The 14927-nt window shown below is 49.4% G+C and overlaps 1 protein-coding gene across 1 annotated transcript in view; it reads right to left on the bottom strand.

The window, feature by feature from the left end:
* Window positions 1–14376, bottom strand: part of LOC137438643 (32 kDa beta-galactoside-binding lectin lec-3-like) — a 73664-nt gene extending 59288 nt beyond the window's left edge. Inside the window, exons 1-3 of the mRNA XM_078767145.1 lie at window positions 14174–14376; window positions 11841–11936; window positions 7477–7589 (exon numbers count right to left, since the gene is read on the bottom strand). Of these exons, the coding sequence (XP_078623271.1) occupies window positions 7477–7589; window positions 11841–11882 (155 nt within the window). The 5' untranslated portion in view covers window positions 11883–11936; window positions 14174–14376. The remainder of the gene's footprint in view (window positions 1–7476; window positions 7590–11840; window positions 11937–14173) is intronic.
* Window positions 14377–14927: the final 551 nt, after the last annotated feature.

Here is a 14927-nt window from a genome sequence, read left to right on the forward strand (position 1 = left end):
ACCGAACCACGGCCTACCACCCCCAGGCTAACGGCCTGTGTGAGCGATTTCACCGCTCATTGAAGGCCGCGCTCCGGGCCACCCTCCGCGACGGCGGCTGGGTCGACAGGCTCCCCTGGGTCCTGCGGGGCCTCCGGACGGCGCCCAAGGAGGACCTGCGCGCATCCGCGGCGGAGTTGGTCTTCGGGCAACCGCTGCGGGTGCCGGGCGAGTTCCTCCCCGACTCCACGGCACCATGGTCCGCGGCACAGCAGCGCTCCGCTCTGCAAGAGACCGCCCAGAGGTTCGCCCCAGTGCCAACGGCATGCCACGGGCACCCACCGACGCACGTCGCCCCGGAGCTTCGCACGGCGGAGTACGTCTTCGTCCGCCACGATGCCCATCGGACACCACTGCGGCCCCCGTACGACGGGCCTTTCCGCGTGCTGGAGACCGGGGCGAAGCACTTCACCCTGGACATCGGCGGTACTCCTGACCGCGTTTCGGTAGACCGCCTCAAGCCGGCCCACCTCGATGTGGACCATCCACCGCCAGTGGCCCGACCCCCATGTCGGGGCCGCCCTCCTGCGGGCGGACCCCCGGCACCGCCCAGCCCCGCCGCCACGGCGCCCCCCGGTCCTGCACCCATCCCAGGGGCAGCCAGGGGCATCCCACCTGGTATCCCTGCACCCCGGACGCCGCCGATCGCCAGGGGGCGCTTCGGCCGGGTCATTCGTCTGCCCCACAAACTGGCCCTCCAGGTGCGCGGGAATTCTGGGGGGGCGCGTGTGGCGGACACAAAAGCCCACTGGCGTGGTGACATCATTCCACGCACCAAGTGGGCGGTGGCCACGCCCGAGGGGTAGGCGTGGCCTCATGATATACACCGGGCGACCAGCCCGGAGGGGTTCAGTGTTACAGTGTAGTCTTACAATAAAGACGTTTATATGTTACCGCTTGTCCGCTTCCTCCTTGCTCACAAGCAGCGCGCGTAACGCCGCGCTTTATCGGCATCATTGTTGACGTTTTTGTGACGACTGTCATCAAACGAAAAAGTAATATATCTTAACGGAAAAGCAAAAGCGAATTTTTAATATATATTGACACATTGCCGTCGGTGTCATGTTGGGCGGTGTATGATACACCATGACGCGATTTTTTAAAATATATCTCTGCATTTTCCCGCGTGTGTGGAATGTTCTCAATTATTGCTGACACCGAGTCTGAAACCATCGATAAAAATGAAATCATATGATGAGTTAGATTGGAGATAAAGGCGTGAGAGAGACTCAATGGCCTTGAAGTTACAGGCGTTTGAGAATTCATTTCGTTCTATAAAGGGCAACTTTCATTGGATTTTCTTCCCGTTTTTTTTCAACCGAGTCTAAAACTATGTTAGCGACTGTGAAAAATGAAATGATATATCGAATTTGATTTGAAATAAAACTGGGAGAGAGAGCAAGACACCACGGGCCTACAAAACAGGCCTCAAAGCTATGCGAGTTAATAAAATGGTGGATATTTGTTTATAATTATATGAAGCCACTCCCAGAATGGGTGGAGCTATGGGTGGAGCTACTCTGCAAACCGAGTAAGCCACACCCCGGACAGACACCCAACAGACAGACAGACAGAATCATCTACGGCTATTATAATATAGATCATTAAAAGTAAATAATAACCTCCGCCAAATTTCAAACGACGTGGGTTTAATCTCTGCATGAGAGAATTCCACATAGCTATTTGGGCGGTGTATAAGCTAACAGATCGCTGTCTCCATCGATCTTGCCAAGGCCGTAACACCTATCAGCTCAAAATCTTTTTAACTGTTGACTTGGTAGTTTTTACAATGAAGGAAACACGTATCGGGAGTACATACGACATAGCGATTGTGAATGTCACAGCTCTGAGGCGTGTTTCACTTCGCATCGCAGTGATGGCGAGCACCAACATGGCGGCTGTAAGATTAAAATCTGGCTTCAAGCCCCCTCACCACCTAAACTAAAGCCTTCAACCAGACATATTAACACGCTCCTCCCCCTTCATTCCCGTTCTTCAAAGCAAAGCGGTAAGAACGTTTAATGTTTAATGAACATTCAATGAACGCAATAATAATGTTTAATGATCATTAAATAATGAATGAATGAATGATGAATGAATGTATTGAATAATGCCATGTGCGCATTGGCAGCAGCGACAATATAAAAATGTTTGCCAAGAACTTCAAAGAGAGAAAAGGAACTTTTAGAGAAAAAAGGAACTTTTATCAGCAATGTCGTCTATCCTGAAGTTCTAAGCTGAAGAAGAGGTACAAAATCATTCCACTTGAGCCTAAACAAAAGCGTACAGTTGGTATCACGATTTGAAACACGATGGTGTGGCGGACACAAAAGCCCACTGGCATGGTGACATCATTCCACGCACCAAGTGGGCGGTGGCCACGCCCGAGGGGTAGGCGTGGCCTCATGATATACACTGGGCGACCAGCCCGGAGCATTTCAGTGTTACAGTGTAGTCTTACAATAAAGACGTTTATATGTTACCGCTTGTCCGTTTCCTCCTTGCTCACAAGCAGCGCGCGTAACGCCGCGCTTTACTGGTGACCCTCGACGTTGGATCTTCCGTAGCGATCCTTCCGAACACGACGCCATTGCAATGGCCAACGACAAGGCAATGGCGATTAAACTTCCCGAATTTTGGGAGGCCCAGGCCGAAGTCTGGTTCGTTCAAGCCGAAGCCCAATTTCAGCTTCGGCGCCTCACCAACGATGACCTGCGCTACTGCCATGTCGTCGCCTCCCTCGGGCCCGGCACGGCCGCTCGAGTTGTGTCCGTCCTTCGCCACCCACCGGACGGCCACAAGTACGAGGCACTCAAGCGGCTACTCCTAGCCACGTTCGGCCTCACGGACGACGCACGGGCCGATCGCCTCCTGGATCTCCCCGAGCTCGGTGAGACGCGCCCGTCGGTCCGAATGGACCATATGCTGTCACTGTTGGGCGACGAAGCCCCCGGTTCGCTATTCCGGGCGCTTTTCCGTCGCCAACTTCCAGCGCAGGTTCGCCTCGCGTTGGCCGGGACCGAGCTAACGGAACCCCGAGCATTGGCCGCCAAGGCGGACAGGTACTTCGCCGCTTCGGACACGCGGGCGAGCGTCGGCGTGGCCGTCACGGCCCTCGACGCTGATGTTCAGCAGCATGTTCCACAGCATCAGCTTCTACAGCGCGCTGATGTTCAGCAGCATGCTGATACGCACCTCGTGAACGCCGCCACGCCCCGCCCACCGCCGCGGCGAAAACCGCCACCGCGGGGAAACCCGCCAACTCCACCGGCCTGGCGGAGCCAGCCGCGCTCCTCCAGCTCCACCACCTGGTGCTGGTTCCACGCCAAGTTCGGCCACGAAGCTCGGCGGTGTCATCCGCCGTGCTCCTTCAACGGGTCGGGAAACGCCCGGGCCGGCGCTCAATAGTGGCGATGAGCGCCGGCCGTTCGAGCAGCCTGCTGTTCATAACGGACACCTTCTCCGGGCGCCGTTACCTGTGCGACACGGGAGCACAGGTGAGTGTCATTCCCGCCGGCACGTCAGACAAGCACGCCGCGGGTGGGGACCCCGCGCTGCTTGCCGCGAACGGGACGCCCATCCGTACGTACGGAAAACGCTGCCTCTCTCTGCGGTTTGGAGGGCAGGTTTTCCGATGGACGTTCGTCACCGCCGACGTGCCCATGGCACTGCTTGGCGCGGACTTCCTGTGCGCTAATGGGCTCCTGGTCGACGTCAAGCTCAGACGGCTTGTCCAGGCCGAGACGTTCAGCTCGCTCGCTTGTGCATTGCCCAGCTCAACGCGCGGCTTGCCAAGCGGCTTGCCGAACGATTCGGTTCCGGCCACGTTGGTCTGTACGCTTCCGGCAGCGGACGCATTCACCCGCCTCCTCGCCGGCTTCCCGGCCCTCACGCGGCCCACCTTCTCGGCGGGGGCCGTCAAGCATGGGGTGGCCCATCACATCCCCACCGTCGGGCCACCGGTCTACGCCCGGGCACGCCGCCTCGAGCCGACGAAGCTGGCGGTGGCAAAAGCGGAGTTCGCTACCCTGGAGCGACTCGGCATCGTTCGGCGCTCAGAGAGCGCTTGGGCGTCGCCGCTGCACATCGTGCCGAAGCCCGGCGGGGGATGGCGACCGTGCGGGGACTATCGCCGTCTCAATGACGCCACGACTCCCGACCGCTACCCCGTCCCCCACATTCAGGACTTTTCCGCCCGTTTGGCGGGCAGGTCCTTCTTCTCGAAGGTGGACCTCATACGCGGCTACCATCAGGTCCCCGTCAGGCCGGAGGACGTCCCGAAGACGGCGGTCATCACGCCATTCGGACTCTTCGAGTTCCTGCGCATGCCCTTCGGTCTGAAGAATGCGGCTCAGGCGTTCCAGCGACTGATGGACAGCGTCCTGCGCGACTTGGATTTTGTCTACGTCTACCTGGACGATATCCTCGTCGCCAGCGCATCCCGCGAAGAGCACCTACGCCACCTCCGCACGCTCTTCGAACGCCTGGGCCAGCATGGCCTGATTGTGAACCCCGCAAAGTGCCGGTTCGGCGCCGCCACAATCGATTTTCTGGGGCACCGTGTCACCAGGCACGGAGCCGTCCCCCTGCCGGCCAAGGTGGAGGCGGTGAAGGGGTTTCCGCGCCCCCGCACGATCAGAGGGCTGCAGGAGTTCCTGGGCATGGTGAACTTTTACCATCGGTTCCTGCCCCGTATCGCCCAGCTCCTGCGCCCCCTGCACGAAGCTCTCCGAGGTAAGCCGGGCAAAGGCGACGTTACCTGGACCGAGCAGATGGACACGGCGTTCACGGGCGCGAAGCTCGCCTTGGCTAACGCCACCATGCTCGCGCACCCGGCGCCCGATGCACCGATCGCCCTCACCACCGATGCCTCGGACTACACGGTGGGCGCGGTGCACGAGCAATGGGTGCGTGGAGCTTGGCAACCGCTGGCGTTCTTTAGCCGGCAGCTTCGCCCGCCCGAACGCTGTTACAGTACCTTCGACCGCGAGTTGCTCGGACTTCACTTGGCGGTCAGGCACTTCCGCCATCTGCTCGAGGGCCGGGCGTTCACTGCCTTCGTCGACCACAAGCCACTGATCTTCGCGATGGGCAAGGTCACCGAGCCGTGGTCGGCCCGGCAGCAGCGTCACCTCTCGGCCGTGTCCGAGTACACGACGGACATCCAGCATGTCGCGGGGAAGGACAACCCGGTGGCGGATTGCCTTTCCCGGGCCGTCGCCCACGCAGTCCACCTCGGCATCGACTATGCCCGGATGGCAGCGGACCAGGCCGCTGACCCCGACGTCCAGGCCTTGCGGACCGCCGTCACGGGCATCCGCGTCACCGAGGTGCCGTTCGACGGCGCGGGCGTGGCCCTCTTGTGCGACGTCTCCCTCGGGCGTCCTCGCCCCATCGTGCCCGCGGGCTGGCAGCGCCAGGTGTTTGACGCCATCCACGGCCTGTCCCACCCGGGCGCGAGGGCCTCCCAAAGGCTGATCGCCGACAAGTTCGTCTGGCATGGCCTCCGGAAGGCCGTCCGCGGCTGGGCCAGGACGTGCCTCGCGTGCCAGCGCGCCAAGGTGCACCGGCACACCCAGGCCCCGTTGGCCCCGTTCACGGTGCCGGAACGCCGGTTTGACCACGTCCACGTGGACCTGGTGGGACCTCTGCCCCCCTCGCGGGGTTTCACCTACGTCCTCACCATGGTGGACCGCACCACCCGGTGGCCGGAGGCCGTGCCCTTGGCGTCGACAATGGCGGCCGATGTCGCGCAGGCTTTCATCGCCACCTGGGTCGCCCGGTTCGGCGCCCCCTCAGACATCTCATCCGACCGCGGCCCCCAGTTCACCTCGGAGCTCTGGGGGGCGGTTGCGCAGGGGCTCGGGGTCCGGCTGCACCGAACCACGGCCTACCACCCCCAGGCTAACGGCCTGTGTGAGCGATTTCACCGCTCATTGAAGGCCGCGCTCCGGGCCACCCTCCGCGACGGTGGCTGGGTCGACAGGCTCCCCTGGGTCCTGCTGGGCCTCCGGACGGCGCCCAAGGAGGACCTGCGTGCATCCGCGGCGGAGTTGGTCTTCGGGCAACCGCTGCGGGTGCCGGGCGAGTTCCTCCCTGACTCCACAGCACCATGGTCCGCGGCACAGCAGCGCTCCGCTCTGCAAGAGACTGCCCAGAGGTTCGCCCCGGTGCCAACGGCATGCCACGGGCACCCACCGACGCACGTCGCCCCGGAGCTTCGCACGGCGGAGTACGTCTTCGTCCGCCACGATGCCCATCGGACACCACTGCGGCCCCCGTACGACGGGCCTTTCCGCGTGCTGGAGACCGGGGCGAAGCACTTCACCCTGGACATCGGCGGTATTCCTGACCGCGTTTCGGTAGACCGCCTCAAGCCGGCCCACCTCGATGTGGACCATCCACCGCCAGTGGCCTGACCCCCACGTCGGGGCCGCCCTCCTGCGGGCGGACCCCCGGCACCGCCCAGCCCCGCCGCCACGCCGCCCCCCGGTCCTGCACCCATCCCAGGGGCAGCCAGGGGCATCCCACCTGGCATCCCTGCACCCCGGACGCCGCCGATCGCCAGGGGGCGCTTCGGCCGGGTCATTCGTCTGCCCCGCAAACTGGCCCTCCAGGTGCGCGGGAATTCTGGGGGGGGGCGCGTGTGGCGGACACAAAAGCCCACTGGCGTGGTGACATCATTCCACGCACCAAGTGGGCGGTGGCCACGCCCGAGGGGTAGGCGTGGCCTCATGATATACACCGGGCGACCAGCCCGGAGCATTTCAGTGTTACAGTGTAGTCTTACAATAAAGACGTTTATATGTTACCGCTTGTCCGTTTCCTCCTTGCTCACAAGCAGCGCGCGTAACGCCGCGCTTTAATGGAATAATATTTACCGATATGAACAGTGATGTGGCTTTTATTGAAATTCTACAAATAGTTTAGATTTTGATGATTTGCGTGTGATATGATTTAACGGATGTTTATTTAAATCGTTTAAAATAAAAAAAAGCCTTCAATTTCTGATATTTAGCCTTTTCATTTGGGCCTCCCAATCGAAGCCCCGCCCATAGGGCGGGTACCATTGCTAGTAGATGTTAATGCTCCGTCTTGAAGATGATGCTGTCTTTGTAACGTCACGTGTTAACACGTTAAGCAGAAATCTACATACCGTCTCGCAAATGTCTTTGTTAAAGTGTGCATCGGATTTCATTTTGCAGGTGCAGTGCTATTTTCACCTGGACTAATTTTAAATGCAGGAAGCATGATTAGCATCAATTTGTGCATTTGAATTAAACTTTCACTTTGAAAAGGCAAGAGGAATGATACAAAAGATAAAGGTGCTCATGATAAAGCTCATATTTAGGTGAGTCCCCGAAGATATACTCTAACTAAATCACGAGCATACCCGAGTTGTCAGACCATTACTATGTTAAACCGATTTCATCTCACCTGTTAGGATTTGCTCCAGGTGGAGGAGTATATTTCTCACGCATCATTCCATGGATTTCGATGACGGTTCCTTCTTGCAGGTAACCAATGAGTGATCGAATCAATGGTGTGGGCTAGAATGGGAAAAGAAGAACAAAGCCACCGCTTTTATAAATTAGCATTTACATTCCTTTGCCATTCTCATCAGTATACAAAATCGGATGTGTTGTGAATATTATTTACCATTGTGGACTTCTTCTTTTGTATGTACTGCATGGCATAATTTTTTGAGGGTGCAGCGGGTGCAGCTGTGCTGCTGATGCAGTGCCCCCATTTTTGAGAACAGGAATTTAAACTTTGGCGAGGGTGCCAGCGATAGCTCACATACTCCACTGTGGACTAGTGCTGCTCCTTCCCATCTTGCCTCCCTCATCGCCCTCAAAACTAAAGCCCGGTTGCATAAAGCATCCTTAAGGGAAAAGTTAAGGATTTCCTTAAGGGAAAATTTAAGTTGAGTATGGTTGCATATTCGAATATCCTTAAGGTTTCCCTTAAATCCTCCCTTAAAGGGGGGCCTTCCCCCCTGTCATTGCCTTTTCGACACAAATTAGAAGCAAACTTTCGTAAATTACTGGTTATTATACATTGTAAGAAAGGTCATGATTCGTTGTTTGGGGTGATGTCAGTTTAAACTCATTTGCATACATGTATCAGCACGAATCGGCTCCACGTGCTTTATGGGTTAAGGAAAGATTTCCCTTAATGTTTCCCTTAGCTAAGGGTTTTCCCATCAGTGCTGTTGCATAAACATCCCCTAGGAAATCCTCAGCTAAGGATTTCCTTTTGTTTAAGGAAATCCTCAGCAAAGGATTTGTTTACGATTAAGGAAATCCTCAGCAAAGGATTTGTTTACGATTAAGGAAATCCTCAGCAAAGGATTTGTTTACGATTAAGGAAATCCTCAGCAAAGGATTTGTTTACGATTAAGGAAATCCTCAGCAAAGGATTTGTTTACGATTAAGGAAATCCTCAGCAAAGGATTTGTTTACGATGAAGGAAATCCTCAGCAAAGGATTTGTTTACGATTAAGGAAATCCTCAGCAAAGGATTTGTTTACGATTAAGGAAATCCTCAGCAAGGGATTTCCTTACGATTAAGGAAATCCTCAGCAAAGGATTTCCTTAAGGTTAGGGAAATCCTTAGGAGCCATTGCTATGCTGGGCAACCAATGAGATTAGAGATAGGACGCTTGTCCTAAAGCAAGAACACGTAATGAACACATTATTTTAAATGACACTTGTTATATTGATACATACACTCTTGTTATATATGCTGCATGGGGAACACGTGCTTGCGGATGAAGGAGGAAGCAAATTATTGTTGTGTAAAATTCATTTGATTTCTCATTCACCATTATATTTTGAATGTGTAATATGTGCAGTAAATGTTTGGAAACTTCCCGAGAATGGTGAAAGTGTGAAAATATAAAAGTGAAGTACGAGTGTGAAACGACAAGCAGAATATTCTGGATGTCATGAGAGTGAAAATTGTGGAAGTATTGTTATATCAGTCTCTGACATCACACCTGTGATAAATCGCCCTCTTCGTGACCAATTTCCATGAAGATTGCCATTTGGAAACTCAAAGGTTTGTGGTTAAGGGTGTGGGTATGCTCCCTTAACTTTAAGGAGGGATTTTAAGGATAAAGTTAAGGATTATTTGTATATTGAGGTATTTGGGTCTTCGTGGTCTTTTGGATCTTTAACAGTCTTTAGGGTATTTTGGGTCTTCGGGGTCTTTTCAGGGTCTTCAGGGTCACATACATCAACTTAAGGATATCCTTAAGGGGAAAGTTAAGGAAGTCCTTAACTTTTTCCCTTAAGGATGACTTATGCAACTGGACACAAAAGTTCCGTCCACCTTCGGTGGGGTGGCGGAAGTATGGAAATTCTCAATGAGAATCGAATGAATTTTACACAAGTTATTTTATTCCTCTTTCATCTGCAAGCATGTGTTTCCCATGCAACATTAATTTCCCAAGCATCATTTGAAATTACATGTTCATTATGTGTTCTTGCTTTCGGACGCCTCTTCCTACCTCCAATCAGATTGGTTGCCTGGCATAGCAACGGCTCCAAAGGAATTCCTCAACTTAAATCCTCATCCTTATCTTTAAGGGTTGTTTATGCAACAGCACTTAAGGAAATCCTTAGCTAAGTAATTACAGCGTACCTTAAGGGAAATCTTTCCTTAAGAATATGGGAGTTTTATGCAACTGGGCCTAAGGCCTTCAGTGTAATTTAACTTCTGCTTCAGGAAGTAGACTGGTTGGTGACTTTGCAGTCCTTTATCAGCTATACATACTCTGATCTTATTACTCCCACCCTCTCACTGTCTCCCCCCCCCCGCCCCCCCCACCCATCCCCTCAGCTCCTGCTTCTCCAGGTTAAACACATTCCATCAAAATCGTTTCTTAAATCCAAGCTACAAGTAGAAACTCGATGTTCACCTCCATTCTTTCCTACCTCTCTTTGCTTCACTGTGGAAGTCTTCCGAAGTCCATTGTCTCGAACTCTTTCCTTCAGGATTTGAAGTCTGCTATCCAGCACCAGTTCATGGTCTCTCTCATTTCCATGAATGACCTCTACTACACCTGCGAGGCCCTGTTCTGATACTTCTCCTGAAGTGCATTCTTATTGTTGTCCCACTGCCTACCCCTGAGGAGCCGTCCATATATTATGTATTTAAAAAAGAAACGGAATTAACTATGCAAACTTTTGGGAGAATAAAGTTCCCAAAAATAGTCTGAAATCCAGACCACTTCTTTATATTCGACTTATATTTACTGAAATATATTTCAACAAAAGATTTTATTTTGCTCTAAAAATTAACTATAAATGGGACTTCTTTGAATTTGTCAGTTGACCTGCAATAAGGTAGAGGTTTTTGTTGTGGTTTGTTTGTACACCATCATGATTATGATATTCACTTGTATAAAGCCCGTCAAAAAGTACGGGTTGGAACAGTTTATTTGATGGTACAGCCACGTGAGCATGCCAAAGTCTGAAGTCTGGGCCTATTGACAGATGTGCTAATATCTTCTTTATTTATTAGACATCCTACAGATGTAAACGATTACTCGGTATACCCTCCGCACATTGCACATCACGTGCAGCAAGTTTCACCTCCGTGTGCCTTGTATTTATTGTGATTTTTTAAAAACCGCTTCTGTACACAGACCATGCGGCTCAGTTTGCAAGCCACCGTCTACAATTCCAATGTAAGAGGCATAATTAGTCTTGTTTTGGGTCTTCGTGGTCTTTAAGGTTCTTTGGGATATTTTGGGTCTTGTGGTCTTTTGGGTCTTTTTGGGTCTTTTCGTTCTCCTGGGTCTTTTCAATCCCTTCAGTCACCGGGGTCTTTTGGATCCTCTGGATCTTTGGGGTATTTAAGGGTCTTTGGGGTATTTTGGTTCTTAGGGGTAATTTGGGTCTTTGGGGTCCACTGGCTTCTCAGGGTCTTTGGGGTATTTTGGATTGTTTGGGTCTTTAAGGGTCTTCATGGTATTTTGGGTTTTTGGGGCCTTTACGGTGTTCTGGGTCTTTTCAATCTTTTTGGTATGCAGTGTTTGTTGGGTCTTTACCCTCCGCACATTTGCGGAACCGCCTTTGCGGTTCTTTGGGATATTTTGGGTCTTTTTGGTCTTCTGGGTCTTTTTGATCCTTTCAGTCATTGGGGTATTTTGGGTCTTCGGGGTCTTTTCGGTCTTCGGGATCTTTATGGGTATTTTGGGTCTTCGTGGTCTTTTGGATCTTTAACAGTCCAGGATATTTTGGGCCTTCAGGGTCTCTTCAGTCTTTTGGGTCTTCTGGATATTTTGTGTCTTCAGAGTCCTTGTGGTGGTCTTCTGGGTTTTCATGGTATTTTGCGTCTTTAACGGTCTTCAGGGTATTTTGGGCCTTCAGGGTCTCTTCAGTCTTTTGGGTCTTCTGGATATTTTGGGTCTTCAGAGTCCTTGTGGTCTTCTCGGTTTTCATGGTATTTTGCGTCTTTAACAGTCTTCATGGTATTTTGGGTCTTCGGGGTATTTTGGATGTTTGGGGTCCATTTGGTCTTCGGGGTCTTTTAGGTCTTTTAACCGGTGGACACAGTCGTGTCAAAGATTGCCCATTAAACCCCCCCACTCAGATCCCCCCTAAAGCACTACTCAAAGACTTTAAAACCGACGCTTATGAAGGGGAACAGACACACACATATACAAACACACCTTGTGTTTTATATCGTAGAAGAATATGACAAAATCTCTCATGCTGGTGATCTATTCATTGAAATTAAATAAATAAATACAAATCACAGTGTCCACGTGAGAGTGCAGTTTTACTCACAGGGACATCGACGAGCAATTTGATGCCATCTTTACCGGCCATGGTGTGCTCTTCGACAGTGACGATGTAATGCTTTATTCCCTCCTTTCCAGGTGCCTTTATATAGGGAGACATGAGGAATGGTTAGGCAAACTTTGGATCCCTGCCGATGTTGCCTGAATCACGTATTCAACACAAACATTGAATTTGATTTGCCAAGAATATTTTTTAAAATACTAAATCTGCACAATTTTTTCTTCCAATAATTATAAATAGAGCATGTCGATAATGTGGGGGGAGGGGGGGGGGGTCGATCTCTCAATTGTGAAGAATCAGTTGAAAATTAAATAAAATCCCCATTCGAATCTTCACCAAAATCGAACCAATTTGGCCTTGTCACACACCCAACCTATCCACTAAGTTTCGTTTGAATCCGTCCACATATTTTTGAGATATCTTCCTCACAAATAGACAGACAAAGAGACACAACCAGGGTGAAAACATAACCTCAATACACCTTCGATGGTGGAAGTAATGACGTCACATGACAAGTTTGATTTTAAAACGAAATTCATATTGCTCAAGAAAACGAGTCCTTTGAGCATTAGAATGAATAATTATTTTTGCTAGCATCGATCTAAAGCATATATCATCGAAATCATTGATCTATTTGTGAAGACTAGCATCGATCTCCGTTGGTGGACAGGTAGAGCAATGGATGGAATAAACAGGTAGTTGATTGAGGTATGCTAACCACCATGGCAAGCTTTGTTATACATATATATTATATATATGACATTTATACCATGTGAATTGTAAATATCGTTTACTTTCTCGGAATATATATATATATAGATCACATTTATACCATGTAAATATCGTTTACTTTCCAGGAATATATGCATATATATGACATTTATACCATGTAAATATCGTTAACTTTCCAGGAATATATGCATATATATGACATTTTTACCACTAGGGCATGCCCGTACTATATCTATATCTAAAATTATATCCCCCCCCTCTATTTACATGAAATGGTTTGGTCCAAAGCGAACGGCTTGCGAGTACGGTGACAATCCCCCCCCCCCCCCCTCTATTTACATGAAATGGTTTGGTCCAAAGCGAACGGCTTGCGAGTACGGTGACAATCCCCCCCCTCTATTTACATGAAATGGTTTGGTCCAAAGCGAACGGCTTGCGGAGTTTGGTAAAGAAATCGCCATAGCGTGCCCAAACGCGCAGGAAAGCGAAAGAATCGCAAATTAGTTTTTATTAGTTTTAAAACATAGTTTAACGCCAACATAGCGCCAACATAGTTGTGAAATAAATGAATAAGCTCTCAAATGTGCCGTCCGAGGCAGAGTCTGTTCGCCACGTTCGGCACACGTGATAGCTCGCTGCTCTCTGATTGGTTGAATCGTTTTTTGGACATAGCTCGGTAACTACTTGTCCGATTAATTTCAAACCTTGAAAAGGCACATCCTCGGGTCCCCAGCAATATACCTGGCAAGTTGCAAGTATATCGGACCCGTTGTTGTCGAGAAACAGCGGTCACAGACAAACAAACAAACACACACACAGACACACAGACACACACACACACACACACACACAGAGATTACTGGAATTATAGATAGATGTAAATATCGTTTACTTTCCAAGAATATATGCATATATATGACATTTATACCATGTAAATATCGTTTACTTTCCAGGAATATATGCATATATATGACATTTATACCATGTAAATATCGTTTACTTTCTAGAAATATATGCATATATATATGACATTTATACCATGTAAATATCGTTTACTTTCTAGAAATATATGCATATATATATGACATTTATACCATGTAAATATCGTTTACTTTCTAGAAATATATGCATATATATATGACATTTATACCATGTAAATATCGTTTACTTTCTAGAAATATATGCATATATATATGACATTTATACCATGTAAATATCGTTTACTTTCCAGGAATATATGCATATATATGACATTTATACCATGTAAATATCGTTTACTTTCCAGGAATATATGCATATATATGACATTTATACCATGTAAATATCGTTTACTTTCCAGGAATATATGCATATATATGACATTTATACCATGTAAATATCGTTTACTTTCTAGAAATATATGCATATATATATGACATTTGTACCATGTAAATATCGTTTACTTTCGAGGAATATATGTATATATATATATGACATTTATACCATGTAAATGTCATTTAAATTAAATGTAAATTGTACTTAATAGGAACATATGTGACATTTATAGCATGTGAACATCGTTTTAATAACATGCCAATTATACTTACTGGTTATTATGATAGGTCGCTTGGACTGCTTCAGATGCGTTGTGCTCCCTTGGGCTACTCGCTCGAAATGCGTCGTGCTGGTCCCGTATCGCTCCGGACCTCCCTAATATGGTGGCTGTTGGGTGGGGCCCGGGTGTCCGTATGCTCTATAACCTCCGCCTCATAACAGTGGCAAGTTGGAGCTGACGAAAAAGGGGATGGTCGGAATGAAAAGCAAGTTTTTGGTTATTTATTTATTTATTTATTTATTAGATGTGATAGAATGGTGATACTGCACACGGAATCCTCCAGGTGGGGCGATGTGGCCTTCAGTGATGAAGATAGTCAGGTTCACTATGTTAACAAATATCATTTCTTTCAAAATTTTGGGAGATTAGCAAACCTGTACATTTTTGGAATCTCCAGAGCATGGAGAATCTGAAAATCAATGTTGGCATTTGCACAGACACCTGCATGGCCGCCATTTTGGATTTTGAAAATGGCCGCCATAAAATACATATTTTGCGCGATCTCGGCTTCTAGTCAACCTAGAGACTTAATTAAATATGCTAATCCTATGTTTTCTGGGTCGAGGAATCCAATAAAGGCCTCAAAATAGTGCTCAGGATTATAGAAAAGCAACAAACAAAGGTAATTGAAAACCATTGTCTTTATATTTGTGATATAACTGTATTACATAATACATGATATTGCAAGTCCTTTGAAGTTATAGGTTGTTATAGGAAGTTATAGGTAGTATCAGATTGAACTATAA

The sequence above is a fragment of the Myxine glutinosa genome, chromosome 13 (genome assembly GCF_964187855.1).
Source record: "Myxine glutinosa chromosome 13, kmMyxGlut1.1, whole genome shotgun sequence".
Lineage (NCBI taxonomy): Eukaryota > Metazoa > Chordata > Myxini > Myxiniformes > Myxinidae > Myxine > Myxine glutinosa.